Here is a 25,251-nt window from a genome sequence, read left to right on the forward strand (position 1 = left end):
TTTTTCAGAAACACAAACATAGTCAAAAAAGAAAGCATGAGAGAGCGGGGTTTTGGTCATGCAGACTCGATAGCACTCAGCAATAGCTCTTCCTGAAAATTGCATCTGGTGATATTGTTGACTTAAACACAGAGGGGGCAATGCTTGCACTGATTGCTACTAAATGACAAAAGCTGAGGGTCTTGCAACACTCTTTAAGAGAGGTTTGAGTGATTGCTTGTTGTTAAAGCGTGACATTCTCTAATAAAGGCATTCTGTTGACCACATTTGAAGACAAATGACACTTGAGCCAACAGCACGCTAAAAATACAACAAATCATATCAGAGAGAATGGAGAAGGACAGAAAAAAAAACCTGGACTTGGAAGGTTTAGAGCAGTGGTTCCCAACCACGTTCCTGAAGGCCCTCAACACTGCATGTTTTCCATGTCACCTTAATCAAACAGACCTGATTCAGATCATCAGCTCATTAGTAGAGACTCCAAGACCTGAAATGTGTGTCAGACAAAGGAGAGAAGCAAAATGTGCAGTGGTGGGGGGCCTCCAGGAATGAGGTTGGGGACCACTGGTTTAGAGGACCAAATACAAGCAGTTTTGCATTCATAATGTTAAGTTTAATTCACAAAAAAAAAAAAAAAAAAAAAAATCATTTACTCACCCTCATGTCATGCCAAACCTGGGACGCATGTCCCAAACAGCTACTATATGTCACAACTGTTTCCTGAAACAGAGTGACATCCATCTTTTGAACAATGCTATTTTAACAATATGGAATTTTCTTTCTTTTTTTTTTTTTTTTTTTTGTAAACTGCACTACTTGGTGGTTATGGTTTCTATAAATTATGGTTTTGGAAAGCACAGAAATTGCAGCTATATTTCTGGAATCCAATGCTGTTTAGGACCCATTATCTTGTTTTATTTCTAGAGAGGTAGTCATACATGCTTGGAACAACACAAAGGTGAGTATAAAGAAGTCAGAAATCAAACTATCCCTGTAATGTCACAATAAATTCCATTGCCTTTGTAAAATGTGCCTTTTCCTTCTTTATTACACACATCAGTGCTATATTTTTTATGCTGTATCACCAAGCAGGCTTTAATGTCAGGGCAACTGGTCAACTACTTTTACTGATTACGCTAAGAATAGCAATGACTGCGCTGACAGTTGAGACAAAGATAAGCCCATACTGAGCGCAGAGCTGCAGTCAGGACAGGTCGAGGGTGACGTGTGCTGTCGTGCTGATCTCCATAATGTCTCTCATTGTTTTGTCTGCCTTCCACTAGGATAACAAATGAGTAAGTTCTCCGTTTGTCATGTTTCATCACAGCAGGAGTCAGTTTTGCAAGCGCATCTCGACGTGCCTGGACTGTCAGAGTTTTTTGTCAGTCAGCGAGAGTGACAGAAAGCAATCATTACCGCGCTCTGGGTCCGATTGCAGAGCAATGAGGCCAAACTATAGAATGTTACATTCAAACCCTAGTAAGTTCAACTCTGTGACTTTTTTTTAAACTAATGATTGACTGTGGTTACAGTGTTATGAAGCACGAGTGTTATTTAGGCACGGTTGCCTTGAACCAAGCACGATTATACCCCTCCCCACTCTCCCGCTGGCCTGCATTCACACTTGCACTAAACTTTCTGGGCCAGTTCACGCTTACATCATGTATGAGATAACAGAGAAAACAACTTTCGCTAATATTCCGCCGAATAATTAATAATAATTAATTAATAATTCATACCGTGCAAAGATTTTCACTTGATGAAATAATAAGAGCTTTTTTCGCAAACTACATTTCCTGTTCATCAAAAATGTAAGTACCAGAGCAGTTATAAACCTAAATATACTTGATTTAATTAAATTAATTGAAAAGTGTAGTGTAGTAGTAGTAGTAATAGAATATGTTTGAGGTTGTAATGATGACAGTAGTGCACACAAAATAGTATCTGCTCCACACTCCGGCAAGGTTAGCGCTCGGTGAGCGTGAGTTTCACCAAGTACAACATGTTCCTGGACAGTGTTGGGGAAAGTTACTTTTAAAAGTAATGCATTACAATATTGCGTTACTCCCCCAAAAAGTAACTAATTACGTTACTTAGTTACTTTTTATGGAAAGTAATGCATTACGTTACTTTTGCGTTACTTTTTAAATATGAGCAGGGCTTGATTGTTTTTAATATAAGAAGTTCTATTTATAGCAAATGTAAAAGCCCTTTCACACCAAGAAGTGTGAAGAATAAATCTCAGGCTGAAGGAAAAGTAAATTCACGTCTGTACAGTAGCACACAGGAGACACACTGTACTCTGATTTCTCTCAGTATGGGGACAGGAGACTTGTCAGTCAATAAATGGAAAAACAAAGAAACTGGCGTTACTTTTTTGAAAAAGTAACTCAGATATTTCCGTGTACATTAAAAAGTAATGTGTTACTTTACTAGTTACTTGAAAAAAGTGATCTGATTACGTAACTCGAGTTACTTGTAATGCGTTACCCCCAATACTGTTCCTGGATCAACATCCTTGTTCATCCTGGAAAAACATTTCAATCAACCAATCAGAACTGAGATATAACTTATCAGAAAAGATTTGTTTTAGGCTTACAACCAGGTTTGGTGCTTCTACACCCTTGTTAATCAGCTATCATTTCCCACTGGTTTTAGGAATAAATTATGGGTAGGGTAGGGTTTGGTTTAGGGGTTGGGATTGGGTTAAGTCTACATTTTTGGACAATAATGTTGATCCAGGTGTTGCTAGATAGGATGTAAAGTTGACCTCCCTACTATGCTTCACTGATTTTTTTGCACTTTTATTTTTCTTCCTCTTTCTCTGTATAAGTGGACGGCTTCATGGCATCTGTTTGCACATAGTTCTTTTGAACCTTGACTTGTGATTTATTTCTGAAAGTGAAATTAATCTGAATAAAAATGTTGATCACAATAAATAATAATGTTGATCCAGGATCATCAGAAGATGTTGATCCAGAAACATGTCTTACTTTGCAAAATCACAGTGACTGTTAGCACTCACACTTCATTCATTCTGCGCCCAAGCCCAAACGAACTGTGCCCTGGACCACTTCTTCCAACTGAGCCTGGACCAGCTAAATGAGCCGCGAGCGCTTACACTAGTTAAACGAACCAGGCTTTGGGGGTCAAACGCGCTCGGACGCGGATCAAAACGCCTAGTGTGAGTACACCCTTAAAGTCATGTACCACTGTTTCTAGGTCCAAACATTCAGTTCAGATCCTAAAAGCAAACAACAAACTGTGCTAATATACACTCACAATATTTTGTAGCACTACGAAAAAAATCATGATCCTAACCTTTATCTCCTTTATAGCTAAACGATTCATTTCATTCATTTTTTTTTTTTTTTTATGAAACATTAAAATATCGCTGTCTGGGATGCGCCTGAAAACTGTAGTGTACACTATGAGTTAAAAAAAAAATTAATAAAAAACCTTAGCTTAAATCAATACTGTTCATAAACAGCAATTGAGAGTAAACTCAATTGAAACCAGCTTGAACCCTAAAGAAAATATAGTAGTTGAAAATAAAGTACACAAACTAAGAGAAGAAATGTTCACTGATAATATGTTTACTGATAAAGTTGCTCGGAGATTAACAGTTCTGCTTTGTCTTTATCTTCTGGTTGGTAAAATTGAGCAAAACAGACAACATTGTGTCTAAAAGCGACATTCTTTAGGCTCCAACGTAAGTCGTTGCCTTGCCTCAAATTAGTCATCAGACGACTGTATGAAATGGCAGATGATCTGCATAGATCTACCAACAACATCAATGGACAAAATATCTGCTGATTTAGATGAGGAGTTACAATTAGTGGTGAAGTGGGTATGGAATAAAAAGATGGTTCTAAACAAACAAACAAACAAAAAACTCATTTGCTTATTGAACAGGTAGAGGAAATCAGACTTCTTGGAATTATGCTAAACAGTAGGCTTAAGTGGTCAAAACAGATAAGAATAAGTAATATGGAAAAAGGTCTCTCAATCATTAAGAGATGTGCAACATTTTTACCACAGTATTGCATCTCTTAAAATGTGCAAACAATGGTTCTTACTTATTTAGACCATTGTCCAGTAGTGTGGTCAAATTCATCAAGTAAAGACTTTTTAGAAAAAATACAGTTAGTCCAGAAAAGAGCTCCATTACTTACTCTTATCTGTAACAGAATGGTTAATATTATGATAATGCACAAAATTCTAGGTTGTCTACTTGATAGGAAAATTCTTTCTCTGCTTTGTTTTATATTAAATATTTCAGTGTCTAGACTTCCAAGTGTACTGTGCTGTCAACTTCTGTATAGTAGTGGCGGTATAATGACTGTATAGTAGAAGTCATAATTTTAAGACCAGGCATGCATCAAAAGAATATATTTTGCTTTCTGTTTCAAAAATGAATCCAAAGCATCCCACTGTAATATATAGAGAAATAAAAATATGGAATGATTTGACATCGGACATTAAATGTTTTTTTAAAGGTGCCATAGAATGCAGAAATAGTTTTTATAAGGTGTTTGAACACAGTTTTATGGCAACAGTGTGTGAAAACAACCAGCATATAGTGGTAAAACTCCACCCACTCATTGTTTTATAATCCTAATAGTCTCTCCACACTAGCAGTTCCAGATTTCTCACTACTAATGACATTATAGGCGGGGAAAGTCCCACACAATTGTGGCGCTCTCTGCCCTATTAGCATATACACAGCCCAGAGTGAGAAACAGCGGCCCCCCATTACTGTTTTCTTGCTGTAACTGCTGGAGGTACAATGTCAGCGCACCAAAAAGCCATTAAAAGTGTTGTGTTTTGGGATGAACCAATGTACATAGGAGTCTCCACAGACCTCTGAGGACATGTAAGTTAAATTTAATTTTCGAAGGAAATGTTCCAGAAAAAAAAAAAAAAAAAAAAAAAAAACTGAAAAGTCCTATATGTTTGTGCTAACATTTTACTGCGAGGGTCAGTTCAGCGCTGGAGTTGTGCAAAGATTGCTTCTAAAAGAGAGATTGATATCACATTTGTGTACAAACTTCCAGACTCCAGACAAAGTAAGCATTATGCCTCATATTTTGTTTTCCAAAAGAGCTTCTTGGCTCTCTGTAAGGCTAATGTTGCTAAAGCTACCATTGTCTCCACCTGTTTTCACTAATTCCACCTTCACGTGCTACCAGAATGATAGGAATGTAGTAATGAAAATTGCATTTGGAAGTAATGTAAGGATCAGTAACACAATCACCACCAGTTAAATCCAAACACTGGTATGCCCGCAAGCATGATCTCTAAAAGCTCCACACTCACCTGAAAAGGGAGGCGGAAGAACCAGCTCATTTTCATTTAAAGGGGACAAACACACACACACACACACACACACACATACACACACACAAAACCCTAAAAGTGGTAATTTCAACAAGCTATAAATCATTATCTGTGGGGTATTTTTAAGCAATTAATCTGTGCAAGTTAATCATTTGTTTGTCTTCATAATCTTTCATCAAATAGCATTTCTTCTCTTGATGATGTCAGTATGACAGCTTGTGCAGAGTATCCTTGTTCACACCCCTCCAACTGCTAGTTTTCTACGAGCAAGAGATAGAGAGGAGCACAAAAATAAAACCACACCCTCTGTCACAATACTAGTAGAGTTAGTAGCAAATTCTGTTCTGCAAGAACAACTGCAAGAACAACTGACCATCTGTACAAAGAGTCACATGATCAATGTCAAAACTATTCATTTTTTTTTATTAGGGCCTTAAGTAATAGTTATTTTATCTCCATTTTAGGTGACAAAGTTCTTTATTTAGCATTTTTCAAAATACTAAATTCTGCTTGTTTTCAGGATTAAATTCCATTTTTGGAATCACAGATTTGTAATGTAAACCCTACTTTTTGGCCTCCATGAGACATTGTCAATGTAAATAGAGAAATTTGGATTTCTTTATTATGATGCCAGCATTTTTCATTCAAAGAAACAACTAAATTCAGATGACGTGGACTCAAATGAATCAGCCAGGCCAATGCAATCAGCAGAGTAGCTGTTGAGGCAAGATTTAAACAGGCATCCAGGTGATCATCAGTTCAGGTTGAGTGGTATTTGGATTCGGTTATCTTCATATGGGAAAATGCTGTCTCACAGAAGTGTGTTAAGCCAAACAAGGCTGTCAAGGTTCAGTGCACACCTTCTGATGCTGGGATATTTTCATCTCATCGAAGTTCCAAAAATGTCCAGTTGAAGCTTTGCCTTCATCTGAATGTCAGACTGCAGCAATAAAATTTCATCCTCCAGGGCAGATGCATTCATTTGGAAAGCTGACGCAATTTCTGACGCCTGTTTACAATTGCTGGGAAATGTAGAGTTCTGGTCATAAAACTAAGCCTGATCTAAACTAAGTCACAAAAAAGAAAAAGGCAGCCTGCTTGAACACAAAAATTATAGCTATGTTTGCATGGGTATACTGTCAAATCTGCTCAAATAACTCCCATCAAACCAAATATTCACACTGTAAGATGGGAAATCTGGTTGGAACTGGCTGCAAACCAAACCCATGCCATGACCTTGGTGCTGTAGGTCCCAACAAGCTAAATCCAACTAACAAAATCATGAACCCCCAGTTCTGCAGCTCCGTTATGTCCGCTATCTGAGACCTCATGTCTAGGTTTCATTGGACCATGACAGTGGAAATTACATGAACCATCTAAAATAAATTTGGGTTAAAAGAGTAAACCGAGCACAGGGTGAAATGAATAAATAAATAAATAAATAAGTGGAGAGATTGAGAGAGATGTATAGAATGTGTCAACCTGAACGAAATGTGCAGGTGATGGAGAGTCTTATTGAATCTTACAGAATGTGTTCCTGTGGTTTTAAAAGGATCTCACTGGAAATTGAATCTTTGAGATGTTTGCCTTCAGCTCAAACACTTATTTACTGAATATAAACCCTCAATAAATTCTGGTTTACTGTGAAATGTCATCCTTTCATATTATAGGAAAGGGACCAATGTGACGTGCTCAAGGCAAACATCTCAAATATGTAGATTAGACATTTTCAAGGTGGGCTCACATCAACCGCAGATTCCCTGATTCAACATGTTGAACCGTTGTTTGGGGTCATCCGGGAGAGTGAGAACTCTGATTGGATATTGAGTTTAGTGAATGAGTAAGTGTCATAGAATTAAATGAAAACTATTAAGTAAATGAAGGTGGAACAGACAGAAGTCTGTTCTATGTTATGTGATCTTTCCCAAGCATTCCAACATACAGTAAGAATATTTTCATAACAACATGTTTAAAATTTAGAACGTTATCAACAAAACTGATATTCAAAATGATACGCAAGGGGCTGCTTTGTTTATATTCTGTTTATCTGCTTACATCTCATATATCGTGTTTCGGTTTCTCATTGATAGCTGCCTATATTTGCGGCTAATTGCTCTAACGAAGGCACATAATGCACGTGTTAGTTTGCAGTCAGCTGTATTCTGTATGGTGAGTTCAAACAGCTTTTTAGTCTGACACTGCCGACGCAAGGCGGCAAAACCATTTATGTTGTCTTTGTTGGCTTATGTTGTCGCTAGTTTTTTAATGTTGGCTTGGTTTGTCCCAGCCTTTAACTCAAACACTCCCGCGAACAGAATCAGATGTGTTTTGTGGTCTGAACCGACCTGCGCATATGATCTGCTCAGTATTACAATGTCTCTCTGGCCATGTGCACGATCTGTGGCTTGTGTGACACTGAAGCAAAACCAGGCTAAATCACTCAGACCCTCTTTAGTTCTCTGTCTCGACTCGGACCTGACACGACAAAGCAGCCTTTAAAAATAGCTCTATATTATTGTGTCAGTACATCATAAATTGAACGACACATCATTTTACTGACAGAGATTTGTTGTGCGGAATCCAGTCTAGACAGCATCTCTGATTATAAAGACTTTTATATTATTTTGTCGCGCTACGCTACTTGTGTGAAGTGTAGGCACAGTGTCCTAGTATGTCATGCCAACCTACTAATATTGTCATGAAAGCAGAAAGATCTCATTATTTGATGGGACTCACATTTGCATGAAACTGCGTCTTTTCTTTAGAGCACCTCTGATTATTTATGTATGTGGCCACAACATATATGAGCAAATCTATAACCAACAGTGAATGCATCCCCTGAATGACTAAAGAAAACGACTCTACTGAGCAGATCAGGAAGAAGAAAATGTACCTGCCAGCCATCTTATAATGAAATGTGTTATTTACAGATAACATGCCAAGACTGTAATTCCGAGAAAGCAGAGAGTATAAAAGAGTGCAAGATAGACGAGGCAGAGCGCTGTCAATCAAAAGAGGGGTGACCAGGGTTTCATGACCAGCCAATGATTTGTGTCCGCCTGGAGTGGCAGGCAGCCAGATCAATCTAGGCCGCACACAGGCAGTAATATGAAGACAGATTGGCTTAATTCTGTTCTGCAGCTTCTGAGAGAAATAGAGTCTGGGGACTCTTTAGCGCTGGAGCCAGACAGAGAGAAGGAGGAGAAGGAGGAAGGAGACAGAAAGGAGGCAGGGTCAGAAGAATATTTTACACAGGGAAGGATGTTCTAATGTTCTAAGGAGTTTTCAGGAAGGTCAACTAGTTGATTAGTCATCCAACATCTGATTGGGTTATCACAAGGAGCTATACAATCTTAAAGGGATAGTTTGCCCAAAAATGAATTACTCACAGACACTTATATTTTTGCTTCTCTTTGAAACACAAATGAAGATATTCTAATGAAAGTTTGAGAAATTTCTGTCCTTTCCACCAACAATTCATTAAGTTTGTTAAGACAATGTAAAAGCACATTAAATATGGTAACTTAGCATGTTCTTGTGATGCACAAGAACGAACCTCATTGACTTTCAATGGAGGGAGGTAAATCTCACAAATTTCATTAATAATATTTTAATTTTTATTGAAGATTAATGAAAGTCTCATCTGTGAAACAACATAAGAGTGAGTCAATTATGAGAAAATTTTCATTTTTGGGTGAACTAACTCTCTAGGACAGCTATCCGTTAGCATTTAGCACGTAAGAAAATTAGGTTTTAACCAATCAAAAAATCATGACAAAATTATGTCATAACGAAGCTTATTGGCTGAAGGTACCAAAAACTGCATTTTTTGTTTGTCTGCAATTTACCTTCTAATACTTCAGCAGCAGTGTACTAAAGAGGATAAATTAAGAAGCACAACATTTTGGATTTGGTTTTAGCGCACTGACAGCGTGCTGAAAGTTCAGTTTGTGAACAGTCTCCCAGTGCTGTCAGAACTGTTACAAACTCTCTTAGAAGTTGCATCTTTAAATTCATCCACTTTAAAGCACAGCTGCTACAGATGAAAGAATCTTAATTTTTGAGACCAATCCAATACCTTCAACAATAAACGTCAAAACATTAACTGTTAGACTTTAAAACGCCTTCTATTGGTAACGTTCCTGTTATTATGCATCATTTGAAGCTCTTCAAAAAATTTTTTTTTTTTCACTATTGTGCATTAAAAATGAAATATTTTGCCTATATATTCAACACTGAGCCCTTATTGTTCAGATCTATTAATTCATTTGGAAATAAATTATAAATGCAGCACATATACAGACTTTACAAAACTTTAATATTTGTTATGAATTAATATTTCATGAGAATTGTAAATATCATGCTAATATCATACATACTGTATATATCATTACAATTATGCATATAATAAATTATATTTAAAACTGTTCTAAAAATATTTCCTAACATATTCATGTAGCTTTTTGTGTTCCATTTAGCTTTTTTTTTTTATATAACAATGTTTCCTGTGTGTAAGAAACACATCTGATTTGGGTCTAATGGACCCTAATTAACAAGACTTCCTTAAAACCAACTAATTGACTACTTGATTGACTAACCCACTGCCTGGTCGATTTTGAAAATATGTCATTTTGCACATCCCTATTACGCTCATGGAAATAAGAAGGTGATTACTGCAAGAACGGCAGCTGACATTGCAGGCCACTTTCCCTGGGCTCGGGTCAGTCTACTTGTCATTGATTAGCAATAAAGCACCGCTACAGCGCTGACAAAAGCACCATAAAATACTGCCAACTCCATTGCCTTTAATTTCCCCTACCATAACAATAAAGAAGATTGATTCTTCCATTCCAGAACTCCGTTTGAGCAATTAAGGGAACAAATACTGTAAGGCTTTTTCATTCCCTGTCTCTAGCTTTTAGTGATATGACTGGAAGGACAAAAATAGACAGCGTTGTTTGGGCCACAACTCAGTGGTCATGGTCCAGAACTACCTATAGTGCTATCTATCCATGCAAACAGAGGAAAGGAGGGGTGGAGGAGAGTGAAGGGGGAATAAGGAAAAGGAGAGAGTACAGGAGCGAAAGATGAGAGGCCCGCGGCTCTGTCTAGAGGAGAATTATCCGCAGACCAATGGCAAAATTGATTCCGTCGAGCACCGTTCATCAGGCACCCACTAACACTAGGAAATATTCCCTCCTCCATCCGTCCTCACCCATTAACACCATGGAGGAGGATTTCTTTTTTTCTCTGGAAAGTGCTAATGGAAACATTCAGTAAATCACCTCAGAAAGGAGCATAGAAATCTACTGCTTAAAAACAGCAGCAGAACAGAAAATGTAAACCTGATTTGACAATAGCATTGGAATCACTTAATGAATCATTTTATTTTATTTTTTTTAAACATGATGAATTATAAAAACACTTACATCCAATCCAAACATAAAAGAACTCAAACATTTAAAGCAACAGATAAGAGTTTATAATATAACAAAGTCATCATCTACTGGGTTGGATGTTATTATAGATATTCGTTCTTGGTGTAAACGGGCCTTTTACACAACACATCACACCCATTCTGCACCGGTGTTGTTAGTAGATCACCAGCCCGTCATTATGATTATGACCTTAAGATGATTTGCGCTGTTCTTGGTAGATTGCATTGTAATTACGGAAATAATCTGGCTGCGTCTGTGTTTTTAATTTGCACACTGTCAGTAAAACCCGCACCCGCAGAACTTCCCAATTCTATCAATGCTTTAATGGGATTGCGCTCTCATGCTAATTTGCCCTGCTTAGAAAATCTGGTCCTATAATTCCAACCAGCCTTTAGATAGCGCAATTAACCAGTAACAATTAAGTAATAAGTAACAATTTCAAATTTGGCGAATTTTTACTTATTTTAGGACTACACAAATCTGACAGTGTTATACATTGCAATATTAAAAAAAAAAAAATGTCAAGACTTGAACAGCTTTTTTTTTTTTTTTTTTTTTTTTAAAGAATAAATCATTTTAGAGTTAGTTGGGTGATTTTGTTGAAAAGTGTATCTGTACAGAACATTAAAAACAATTTAGTAATTAAAAAAAAATAATTAAATTGTGGTGCATGCCAAAAGTTTTACTAGCCCTGCCACAATAAGTAAATGAACAAAATCATGTCCAGTAAAAGTTACAGTATAGACTGTGGTATCTTTAATACACAGATCAAATGTACTGATACAGTATATCAGATTTTTATCTCAATCGTTTACATTCACTTAAGACACAACCAAACAAGAATAATTGCCAAGACAGGTATTTTGACATAATTTTGAGTGTATTTGCCTGTTCAAGTGTAAGCAGACGCGAAAGAGAATTCAGTGTTTCCATGCTGTCAGAGACACATGTATGCGAGCTTTGGGTGTGACACAGCAGCACTAGCTTAGTCAGCTGTCCTGAATGTCTTGCTATATCAGAGACTCAGAACAGCTCCATTCACAGTAAATGAGTCAAGCCATTCTTAGATGTGCTGATTCAGAATCACTCAATTATTCATGAATTACATGCATGTAAATGCCATGCTTCAGTCTATAAATCGTATATTTATTTTGCAAAACTGCAGCCTGCACAATGTGACGAACCCACTAAGCCACATTGTGATACTGATTTTATTTTAATATATCAATAAGCCCTAACTTAATTATTTTGACATTTTTATACTAGTTTTTGCACACACCCACTTATAGCATCCTCTGCGGGTCCACATATCCAAGTTGGTTTAAACTTTGAAGCAGAGAGAGACCTTTGTGATGAAACAAGGGTTAAATTAAACTTTGGTTTAGACTAAGCCATAGGAGCAAGTGTGAAAGTGTCCAAAATGATGTCATGGGCCATTCGGTTGAGATCTGTGTCCCCGGCTGGTCCCTCAAATCAGATTATGAACATCACTGATTCGCCTTGACATCCACTGACATCATCTCTGTAAAGATAAATTCATATACTGCTCTTGGAGGCAGTAAACTGACAGCCGGACCAAATGGTGCTGATGATTTTGGACACAAGAGCGTGACTGTCTGTCTGTCACGGCCCATCACAGAGGAACAGGTTGAGCAGAAAGGCACATCATTAACAATGGTAATTAAGTAGTGAGACTCGGCCTGTGCCTGTGGCGCCATGGCCAGTGCACCTGAGGGGCCACCGAGAGACATTTGCACACAAAAATGACTTCAGCCCACCAGCCACTTAAGAAACAAGCTGATAGATGCAAAATGATGAAGCACTTAAAACAGAAAGAATGAGGCAACGATAAAAAAGGTAAAGCTAGGATGAAATTTTGAAAATGCTAGATTTCGCTTAAGAGCTCTACATGAAAAATGTATTGTTTATTTAGCATTAAGCTGCAGTCTCTTTACAGTAAGTGTTCTGTTTGCCTGAATCCAAGAGGACCAAGAGGTAAAAGCACTGCACAAGTACTCATCTTCACAACCACTTTCAATAAAACAGTCAAAAAAAGTCAAGCCAGTTTCTTAGATCTCTCTCTCTCTCTCTCTCTCTCTCTCTCTCTCTCTCTCTCTCTCTCTCTCTCTCTATATATATATATATATATATATATATATATATGTGTGTGTGTGTGTGTGTGTGTGTGTGTGTGTGTATGTTTCTATTTATATATAAATATGTGTATGTATGCATGTCTCCCCTCATCTTCACAACCACTTTCAATAAAACAGTCAAAAAAAGTCAAGCCAGTTTCTTAGATCCATCTCTCTCTATTTCTCTCTCTCTCTCTCTCTCTCTCTCTCTCTCTCTCTCTCTCTCTCTCTCTATATATATATATATATATATATATGTGTGTGTGTGTGTGTGTGTGTGTGTATGTTTCTATGTATATATAAATATGTGTATGTATGTATGTCTCCCCTCATCTTTTCAACGCACTGGAGTTTTTCCTATTTTTGTGATGTTTCCAGTGAGAAGTTTTTCACCTGCGTCCTTCACATTAGGCCTGGGGCTGCTGCTGCCGCCGTCTCACGTTTGCATGAGAGCCTGTGTAACCAATTCCAATTTCAGGCAGAATTTGTTTTCCAGACCTCATCCTCAAGTTTTAATTATAAAGTGAGGCGTTCAGAGAAGGAGCCCGGCGTGTTTCAGGTGGCTATTCACTCACCGTCACAACTGAACCATGAAATTATTCGTAGGTCTAATCATTGACTAAACAATAAAACATTAATTCAGGGAAAATGGATCAAAGTGAGGTGTTCAAGAACGGGATTGGGGTCCTAAGAGCAGGGGGGGGGGGACGCATTATACCTGCTGCAAGATTATATACACAAATATTAGGTATTTTAGAGACAATGCCGAAAAATAAAGGTTTTATGCTTGGTGGAAAAAAATATAGATTGCATATTTTGCGATGTTAATAACTTTTTCAAATGTTATGGTGCAAAAAATAACAGTATAGAATATGTATTTTGACACATCAATGTTGGGATAGATCGTAATGTATTTATTTAAAGCCTATTTGACTGACTTTCTTATGTGGAACATAAAATTTGAGATTTAAAAAAAATGTCCTGGTTGTTCTTTTCCATGCAATTGCATATTAAAATTAATGGAATCGTACTCTTTCAAGCTTTCCATATTATACATGTCCTCATTCTCACTAATTTCAGGATCCTTTTGGGTTTCAAAAAATTAATAGTTCAACATGATGCTATTTATTTATTTATAATATAGAATTTATTGTAAATATATACAAATCTAATAGGGCTGCTCCGATCACGATCGGCTGATCGTTATGCGCATCTCGTCAGTAAAGCCGGTTCTCTAATTCCATCAGGTGCGTGATTTCACATAGACCAGCTGTTACTACACAGAGCCGTTGTTAACTGAGAAGATGCACAAATAAACGCTGAAAATGAAGTGGATTTGCGCATCTTCTCAGTTAACAACAGCTCCATGTAGTAAGAGCTGCTTTATGTGAAATCACACACCTGATGGAATTTACCGCTGATTAGAGAACCGGCTTTACTGACGAGATGCGCATTAACGATCGGCCGATCGTGATCGGAGCAGCCCTATAATCTAAGCATATATATGTAATATATATAAGACAATAAATGAAGACACCTCTTCTATGCTTCTATTATTCTAAACATGTTTTCAATTTCTGAGATACTATTCTGATATGGTGAGGAAGAAAAAATACTCATTAAAACAATGAAATTTTCTCTTATGAAAAATCTTCATAGCTTATTAATTTCTGGAAAACAATATAGCATAAGCTTAAGAGTTTAAGCTGTAACCTCTTGGGGTTATGGTGTTATTTGACAGCATATGACAGCATTCAGGACATAAATGACCTTGTAGACCCTTAAAAGAGGCCTAATGATAGACGTTGAGCTTGGGCGACAAACATTTCTGTGCAAATCCAATGACCCAATGCTAGTATTGATTGACAGCAGTACAGTCATTATCCTGTTCAATTTCACCAAAGGCTCTGGATTGTGCGGGGGTAATTAGATAGCAGCACTTACACTCTGCTGTTGTGGTATCTACCCCTTTACTCACTTTCTCCAACCTATGCTATTTATTGCCACTCTTTGCTTTCAGCGTCTCCATCCATTTCTCTGATTCTCGTGACAGCTCGCTTGGAGATATGAAAACCTGTGATTGACACACCAATTTCCTTTCTGCCAGCACACGCCAAAGCTACGATTTCTCAAAGTCTCTTCTTTTTCTGAGCCTCGGGTGGAACCAATAAGCGGAAATATGACTGAAAAGACATATCAGGCTTCAGATAAAGCGCTAAAAGAGCCACTGAATGTTAATGTGTGATTAAAATACGCTATTTGAATTCCCTCTTGGCAGCCTGAAAAGAAGTAAATAGTCTGGCCTTAAATCTCAAATTTGTTCTCTTTAAAGGTCACCGGGTTATTAAAAGCTCTGAGACGTTGAAAGATGTAAATGAAAAATTTGTAATTTCCATGTTTGGCGGGAAATGAACCGACTTTCTATGAAATGAAATATTAAGAGTTCAGCTCCAGAGAGAGATACTGTAGCTCACGTTTGAAAATGAAGATTGTCTATCACATTTGGATTTTAACCTTTAACCCCAAACCTTGCATGATAATTACATTCTCTCCTGATGCACATACTATCAGTCCTAAACGATGTGTGAGATTAGAATTAGTGTGTCCATGATATCAATGGGTTTTCAAAGCACACGCGCTGGCTAATCACGGTTAATACTGTCACAACTGAGGAGCTTGTGACAGTCAATTTGTGACCTTTTTTCAGCAGCTGCCACAGTAGTTTTTAAAAATGAATAGTAAATAATTTTATGTTAATGGATTAAGCTAGATGCTAACATTAAATGCAAATTGAAACAGTATGTGGCTAGGAGGTCTGTGGCATTGATATAAATGCTTAGATTCTGCATTAGCAACTGTTGCTAATTAGCGCAGTGATCATTTTGTGAAAAGTCCAGCCTGATTACTTGAGGCTTCTAATTAAAGCAGTGGGACTAGTGATTATAAACTCTAAAGACTGAAGCTGTGTGATCTAAAAACATTTATGCTATATTACAGAGCTCTACCGTGCAAACATTTGCACATCTGACACCGGATTAAAAATAACATCATAATTATCTCAGATAACGGCATTAAAATAAAAACTCTCTAATTCAGCTAACCTTATAGACAATGATGCAGGAACTTTCTATTCATTTAACTTGGGTCAGTCAAAAAACAGGTCCAGTCAAAAACATAATTAAACATAATTATTCATGAGCTGCAATTTCACCAGATTCTTAATTCAACAACTGATTAGCACACAATGTCTCCCTGTCATCCAATAACTTACTTAATGTCAAGTAATGTCATTAATATTCATGAGAAAAGCAGAAACCTTAGCAGGAATTGTAAATTCCAGAATACAGATATCTTTACAATTTTATCATATTTACAGAAATATACTTATATATATATTCATTTATTTCAGTAATTCAACTCAAATTGTGAAACGTGTATTAAATAAATTCAATGCACAAAGACTGAAGTAGTTAAAGTCTTTGGTTCTTTTATTTGTGATGATTTTGACTCACATTTAACAAAAACCCACCATTTCACCATTTCAACAAATTAGAATATGGTGACATGCCAATCAACTCAAAACACCTGGTTTCCTGAGCCTTCAAAATGGTCTCTCAGTTTGTTTCACTAGGCTACACAATCATGGGGAAGACTGCTGATCTGATAGTTGTCCAGAAGACAATCATTGACACCCTTCAGAAGGAGGGTAATCCACAAACATTCATTGCCAAAGAAGCTGGCTGTTCAAAGAGTGCTGTATCCAAGCACGTTAACAGAAAGTTGAGTGGAAGGAAAAGGTGTGGAAGGAAAACCGCAGCCTTATGAGGATTGTCAAGAAAAATTGATTCAAGAATTTGAGTGAACTTCACAAGGAATGGACTGAGGCTGAGGTCAAGACATACAGACATGTAAAGGAATTTGGCTGCAGTTGTCGTATTCCTCTTGTTAAGCCACTTCTGAACCACAGACAACATCAGAGGCGTCTCACCCGGGCTAAGGAGAAGAAGAACTGGACTACTGCCAGTGGTCCAAAGTCCTCTTTTCATATGAGAGGAAGTTTTGGATTTCATTTGTAAACAAAGGTCCTAGAATCTGGAGGAAGAGTGGAGAAGTAAAGCAGTTCAGTCAGTGTACTGTTTGAGTGCATGCATTACTCCGGGATATTGGTTTGTTTGAACTCAGAGGGAGTGTCAGCCACATTAAAAAAATGTACATCTTAAGTCATTTGTGGATTATTGCGTATTAGAGATGCGAACCGTTTAAAACTATTCAGTTCGATTTGGTGAACTGAATGATTCGTTCGCAACCGGATATCACAAACTGCTTTGTTTTGAACTCTCTCATAACAGACATGGAAGAGAAGACAATGCTGAATAAAGTCGTCATTTTTGCTATTTTTGGACCAAAATGTATTTTCGATGCTTCAAAAAATTCCAACAGACCCTCTGATGTCACATGGACTACTTTGAAGATGTTTTTCTTACCTTTCTGGACATGGACAGTATACCGTACACACAGCTTCAATGGAGGGACTGAGAGCTCTCGGACTAAATCTAAAATATCTTAAACTGTGTTCCGAAGATAAAAGGAGGCCTTACATGTTTGGAACAGCATAAGGGTGAGTTATTAATGACATAATTTTCATTTTTGGGCGAACTAACCCTTTAAACAAATACATAATCTAATGCTTAATAGTATACATTCTTTTATTTAATTTATGTATAATTTATATATTAATTTATTTATACACTTGAGTGTTCTTGAATGTGAATATTCAAACAAATGCACATTATTATACAACATTTTATTATTAATATACTGTATTTTAGTATTAAGGAAGTTTTAAAAAACTTTTGTTCATTAACATGGCAGAATAACTGCAAATTGCATGATAATCTGATATTTGAATAAACTATTCATTGTATATTTGGCATGTGCTGTATAATAAAACAAACTGTAACTCCACCTATTACTGGCACAGTAATGTCTTCCTACATATTCCAATACATGTACTTTCAACTCACCACTGAAAGTTTGCATAACATGTAAATAGAGACGCTTGCAACTGGAGTCCACTGCTGTTCTGTGGCCCTCACTTCCTAAAATAGCACTCCTAATATAAGACTACTTTAACATTAAAATTCAAATTCAGTTACCAGCGCCAGCCTCAACAGATCTGAGTGTAATGTAATGTATAAGATTTCACGCCTGCAGCATTCGTCCACTGGACTCCCATGTTCTGCATTCAGGATCCTTTAAAACCACTTTTCATCCTCCACACACACACAGTTGGTCCAAGTGCTGACAGCGAGAATATGTCAAAAACGCTGCGTCAAAGACACTTTCCGCTTTGGACATGGAGAAAAAGAGGTAAGACGAATGTGGATACATATTAAAGCAAATTATTCTTTGCCCACAGTCAGTCTGGAGGCAGGAAAGACACTTAACTGCAAAAATCAATAGCAATTTATTCTCTCCTTGGACTCCAAACACAGCGAGTAAATAATCCTGTCCCCTTGCACTGCCATCCTGAGAGAGAGGACCAACATGGCGCTCTCACTCTCTCTCTCTCACTCTCTTTTTCTCCATCCTCTCCCCCTTGACACTAAATTTTTCTCTCTCTCTCGGACTGAGTTTATAAGCAGACCTACCTGACCCCCTGATCACTTCCACTTTGAGCAGATATCCACTGTCAATCTGGCTCTATCCGTCTCCACCAGAGGACAGCACAGGAAAAACATTAGCACCGAGCCCAATATAAAAGACCCTTGTTCTGGATCTGATGGACCGTCCTGATCCGACATTTACTTTACTTATTTTTTCTTCTCAGAGTCGGTTGATTTTTCCCTGATAAAATCTGCTGTGGGAAAGGTACTACAAAACCATACGATGAAATATTGTTATGAGAAGTACTATCCCATTTTTATCCCATCTTAAAAATGCAGCTAGCAATATATATATATATATATATATATATATAGCTCAGATATCACTGAAATGGGTTTCGGTTGGTCTCCATTACAGTCCTCGACCATGTTAATAGCAAAGACGAGTAGGTGAGCAGCCCACAACTTCAAAAAAATATTTAAAAACGCTCTCTGCCTGACAGCAGAAATTAGGAAAGCACTACAAAAAAAAGGAACATTTTGCACTGTATGCATATTAATCATCTGAAATGAATAAATGGCCATCTTTCAGTCAAATTAAGCCCCAATTCCCATCACAATTTTCAAAACACTGAAAGCCATACAAATTGATGTTGATATCAGCACAACCAAAGGTAAGCTTCGCTGTAAATATTCCTCAAATTCGCAGCGATGACATATTTTTGTAAGTCAACCCAGGAGTTTAGCATCTCCATGTTTCCATAGACGAAAAACGAACAGAATTTTCCACTGGCTTTTGGATTAATGCTGAAAATAAACTCTGTGGCAAACAATAGTTTGAATCTTACGTTTTCTCAATTAAAGGTGCACTAAGTGATTTTTGCCAAACAATGTTGATATCTGAAAGCACCAAAACAAACACGCCCATTCCCCAACAGGACCTCGCCCTCTATTTTGATATCTCCGCCCCTCACGTATGTACACAACCACGGCAACAGTGATCGCGGAAACAAGTGAAGATAACACACAAGTATATTCAAACAAAAGCCAACACAGATAAGTTGTGTGAAACGATGCAAAATCAACGGTAATCACCTATCAAGAAAAAACAACGCAACCTTTGTGTCCGCTTCCAGGTCTTCCCGCTCGGTTCACTCCACTGCTGAAAAGCTGTTCCGGTGAGGGTCCTAGCTCTTGCCTGATTGTAACCCTTTGTTTAATGTTTTGTTTCTTTGATCAATTTTTTTTATCTGCCATCTCTCTCTAGCTATAGTCGATCTGCTTATATCCATCCTGTGCACTCAAATTGCACACTCTCTTTTCTCTATCAATACAAGACATGCCCCCTTACTTCTGATTGGCTACAAGTCTGTTTTGGGACAACTCACCACTATGACACTGTGGTCAAAAGCGTTTTTCAAAAATCGCTTGGTGCACCTTTAAGAAAATAAACACCCCTTTTATTCATGTTGAAGCCTGAACACAATTGCAAGAAGAAACATCTGTATGTTTTAAACAAACTACAATGTGGTAAACTATTCCCAGCAACTATTTCAATATCAATCTACATTTATTTATTTTATTCACTTTTTAACACCATCCCAGCATCAAGGCTATTTTCATGGCGATCACTGAATAAATTCTACAAGGTCTACAAGCTGTAAATTTGGTTTTAAATAATGTGAGAGCTTTGAGTGAGATTGAAAACACAATAAGGCTGTAAAAGAGACTAGTGATTAGATTTAATTTTCTGTTTAGCATGATAACGATACTATCTAGCTACTTGAAAAAAAAAAATCACAAGTGGGATATTAAAGATGTATGGGTTGCACTTTATTTTACAGTACATGTACTTTTTTTTATAGTGTACTTACAGTGTATTTATCTAAAAAAGTTCTGGTAATACAAGGTAACTACATGGGGTAGGGTTAGGTTTAGGGGTAGGTTCAGGGTTAGTACCTAGTTATTACATAGTTATTGTAATTACTATAATAAGTGCATAGTATGTACATGAGGAACAGGACTGTAAAATAAAGTGCTACCGTATGCAATAGTATAAAATGTGAAAATATCTTGAGCTTGTGTAACCACGGACCTTAGGGCACTATGATTTCCGCGTTGTGGAAACGTGGATAGAATTGTGAAGGAGATTTAGTACTAATCACAGAACCGGCTTTATTGACAAGATGCCCATTATAAATCGTATTCAAGGCTATTTTATAGGGCCTTAAATTTTTTTTTTTTTGTTAAACTTTTAATAAATTGCTGTAAAATTGTGTAAATTTCATCATTTCAATTAATTAGTTAGGCTTTTTTAATTACAAATTTCAACTAAAACCTCATAAAAACTAAAACAAACTATAAAAACAATAAAAATGGAAAAAACACAATTTGGAAAAAAATAAAACTTCAAAAAAGATTTCATAGGGCCCTACCTTATTTCAGGCATTTAACCAGTAACCCATTCAAAAAACCCATTGGTTTCAGAATGATGGATCTAGAAGTTCAAAAATGCTCACTTATTTTACATTTTAAAGGAATCAAACCTGCAGCACACTATTACTGGTGGGATTTGCGAAGGCAAGGCATAAGTATCACCACATTACATCCAACTCGTAAAATATGAATTTCCAAATTCCTACAAGAAAAAGTGCAACAAAATACACTTGAAATCAAAGCCAACTGAAATAATGCAGCATGACAAAACGCAGCACCCAGTTAATAAAGTAACATAATTAAATGCATATCTTCCTACAATACACATTTCACACCAGGTATGAAAAAGACTTCAGTAGATAATTTGCAAAACAAATGCAAGTGCTACTCAATTTTGTTTATGCTTAAAAGGTAACAAATTAAAGACTTTTGATTTCAGCCAGGAACCACCTAAAATCACCTAATAACACCCAAGTAAGCACCTACAGTCCAACATTTTGGTGCACAGCTGCACAGCAACAACACATGATCGCTCAAGCTTTGTGGCAGTGAGTTCTGAATGGTCAAGCACCGCATACATTTACTCAGAAAATGTTAAAACCAATTTATTTATCTTTATTTAATTTTTATGGTCAGAGTGACAAACAAACATGAAATATTTCAGACACGAAAGCTGTTCTTTTATCTTTGAGGAGAAAAATAGCAATACAACATTCTACCACAGCATAGGATGCTATGACAAACCAGACCAGAAAGTGTCTCCCAGCTTCCAACAGTGAAGTCACACGGACAGCAGAAAGACAAGATAGGACAAAAATGACTATACATCTGTAGAAGGAAGTTTTATACATGTGCATGCTTTAAAAAAATGATAGCCAGTGGGAAAATGCCTCAAATATGGGTGAATTTTGAATAAGACCACAGAAAATGTGACTCCTTTAACTTCTTGTAGCACCTGTTCTGTTCTATGGGAAGGCAGAAGAGGACCTGAGAGAAGACTCTGCTCTGACACAAGTCACTGCATCACTTCATTTCTGAATTCTGAGCAAGCACAGAGCTGTCTGACAGCTTAGGAGTAAAACAGCCACTTTATTTTTACATAATGACTTCAGAGGACAAGTTGTATGGACAAATTTTATAGTGCTTTTTTTTTTTTTTTTTTTTTTTTTTTGACAGTATAAAACAAATTTGACTCGTATGGACAGTAGAAGCTCAGAAATTCTGCCAGATGTCTCCTTTTGCATTTCACACAAGCCAAAAAATAATAATAATAACTGAGTTACAGTAATGATTTTAATGTTTGAATTTTTTTGGGGTGAACTTTAGTAACATTATGATCTAGAGGAGACGTGAACCATAACCACTGTGCTTTTGAGACAGACACCCTACCACTTAAGGAACGGTTCGAGTAATAAAGCATCAGCTAAAACATCAAATTAGCAATTAATAATGTTGCAGATGATCGGAAGAACATTTAGATGTTCTTTCTGTATTCTCAATTGAAGAAAAGGGTTTGGAATGCAATATTTGAGCGTTAAAAATGACATCTTACTTACACAGAATGATATCTAATGCTCAGTGTAACCTTATTGCATCCAATTCAAGCCATTTTAAATATTTTCTAAGTGAAAGAAAACCTATCCAGATTCAATGATGCAAGCGAGACAGATTCTGTGGGGATGAACATGCTCTAGCCTGGTGAGACAAGAGTCAGTTCTCCTCACAGCTCAGTCAATATAAAAACAAGCTTACGTGACATGACTATTGGCACAGATATTGTTCCAAAAGCAGGAGACGCTGCGCCTGAGGGTGGAGGCGTGCTGCTCCATTCATACTCATTCTGCCAGACAAGCGCCAGTCAGTTCACTCAAACCAAATCCCTGTCTCGCAGGGATCAGCGAGCCCCGTTCTGACGCGCTGGAGACACTCAAAAAGACACAATCAATACTGTAGGTCTTCTTCAGAGCCCAGCAGTCCAAAGGCACACTCAGGCTGAGAAGCTCTAACGATTTATTTCAGATTCAACATTGATATCATTTTTCACAGATAATCTAGGCAGGCATGAGGAGGTGGAATATGACAAGTTAGAAAATTATGCCAGACACCTAAAAAAAAAAAAAAAAAAAAAAGAAAGGATGAGAGTAATTTGCTTTGGAAAAAGCATCTGCTGAAAGATGGGAGAAAGTTTTGCCAGAAACTATGGTACAATCCTCCATATAATTATTTATTATAACTTTTTAACAAAATAGTTTTTATTAATATAGCACTGAAGAGCATTGATCAAATATGATGCTAACGAAACGAATAATAAAGCATGCTGAAAAACAATCACATGAATCTGGAACAAGTAAATGATGAGATGATTTATTTTAATCTGGAGAGGTAGCAAAAATATGATTTCCTGAAAAAGGTATTATTGTATTCATTTAAGCAATTTCATTTGTCTTTATATCACATCTTAAACCATCATTATGTGACTTCTAAAATATTCTTCAACATATACATTTTATATTTAATATTAATTTTTGTAAATAAAATTTGTATTATATTTTTTAGTAGCAGTTAGGTAAGAAAGTGAAGACAATAAAAATATCAGGTAAGCTGTCACTTTTTTATGTGTTTAAAGCTGATACATTTATATTTAAATTTATACATTTATACAATTAATTATTTACAGAATTTCTCTGTCCCCATTATTAGCATTCTTATTACGTTTTTTGCTTTTTCGTAAATTGCTGTTTGTTTCCTAACCTTTTTAACGTACATGTCTCTGTAAATAAAATTAATTTTAAATATAAACCCACCCTGAATAAAAGAGTCTGACAACGATCCTTATAATAATAATAATTATTATTATTATTATTATTATTATTATTAAAGATTCAAATGCTAGGCTATTTGTCAAAACACTCTCACTCCCACTCTCTCACATTTCTTTGAATTGGCGTAATTTATCTTAAACCTGGAGCTCCGTTTTTGCCAACAGCTGTTCACTGAGATGCATTTTTGCTGTATGTTTATATGGTAATTCCTCACATTAACGCTATGATTTTAAGACTGGCCCCAAGTCAGCTGTCATGTGAAGGTGTAACTTAAGGCACAATGTCAAATGACGCTACATCACCTGCATGAAATCAGTTCCAACATGAAATAAAGACATTGCTAGTACAGTTTACGGACAGAATTAGGTAGTCACTAATAAATAACTGCTTACCGATCATAATGTGATATCTGCTGCGGCCCGGATACACTCCAATGTGTCTTTGGTGTTTGTTGACATGTCGCGTGCGCGAACAGAGCCAAAACCGCACGGGATCATGGGAAATAGAGTTCAGCAGCCCATGCGCTTCACCGTAAGAACACAGTTAAGTGTAGGAGATGACAAACAGCAGGCTTATGTGAATTTATCTGAATTTAATAATTCAGCTACAACATGAATGGTTAAAATTTAAACGAGACTCATAGGTAACAGTGCTTAGACGTGATGGATGAAAAACTACATTTCCTGGTTGGATAAACGTCAGAGGAAGTTGTTGTGGTGAGGGGAATTTACACGTGGATTATTGCAGAAGTGTCAGCGAAATCAATATGATGAAATTCCGGTCATTCCTGAGGTCGCAGTTTGATGTTGATGATCAAATCAAGTGCATATAAAGTCAGATAAACGATGCTATTCATTAAATTATGAATGTCAGTCACTGAGCATTTGCTTTTCAATCGAAAAAGGTACACATATTATTTATTTGTTTGTTTGTTTACGTATTTATATATTGTTTAGTTACATGCAAGGAAATACCTGACTTGGAAATAATCTTGTTTGCCTTTTTCACCTTTAACCTGTACTCGATTTTTAAGTCTTAAAAGTAAGTAAAATAAAAATAAACAAGAGTTTTAGGTCAGAACAGCTTCAATAACTACAAACTGAACCATGAAGAAAATGTCCATATTCTACTTTCATATTATCTTGTAGCATTACTTTTGAGACATTTGCATTTTACGTATTATTATAAAGCCTGTATATGTTGAATAAGGTGCAAAACCCTTCCAAATTGTTGCACTATCACAAGTAAAATATGAACTAATAGTGGGTTTCTCATGAAAAATTTGAATTTTTATATTGCCTTTTGAGGTTCTCATATTGTAACACTGTTGTGTCTTTGTTGAACTTCTAAGAGTGGGTTTTCGTTTACTTGACTTGTAACTCTAAAGTTCAGCGCATATTTTGATTTGCACTGTCAATGCATTATTCCGTTCAAAGACACAGCCATTTACCTCTTCCAAATAGGATTTGGTCTG

At 36.7% G+C, this 25,251-nt stretch overlaps 1 protein-coding gene across 1 annotated transcript in view; it reads right to left on the reverse strand.

Moving 5' to 3' along the window:
* Nucleotides 1-24,286, reverse strand: part of prkn (parkin RBR E3 ubiquitin protein ligase) — a 113,705-nt gene extending 89,419 nt beyond the window's left edge. The window contains exon 1 of the mRNA XM_052572011.1: nt 24,170-24,286. Coding sequence (XP_052427971.1) covers nt 24,170-24,176 — 7 coding nt within the window. The 5' untranslated portion in view covers nt 24,177-24,286. The remainder of the gene's footprint in view (nt 1-24,169) is intronic.
* Nucleotides 24,287-25,251: the final 965 nt, after the last annotated feature.

Source organism: Carassius gibelio, chromosome B13, assembly GCF_023724105.1.
Source record: "Carassius gibelio isolate Cgi1373 ecotype wild population from Czech Republic chromosome B13, carGib1.2-hapl.c, whole genome shotgun sequence".
In the NCBI taxonomy this organism is placed as follows: domain Eukaryota; kingdom Metazoa; phylum Chordata; class Actinopteri; order Cypriniformes; family Cyprinidae; genus Carassius; species Carassius gibelio.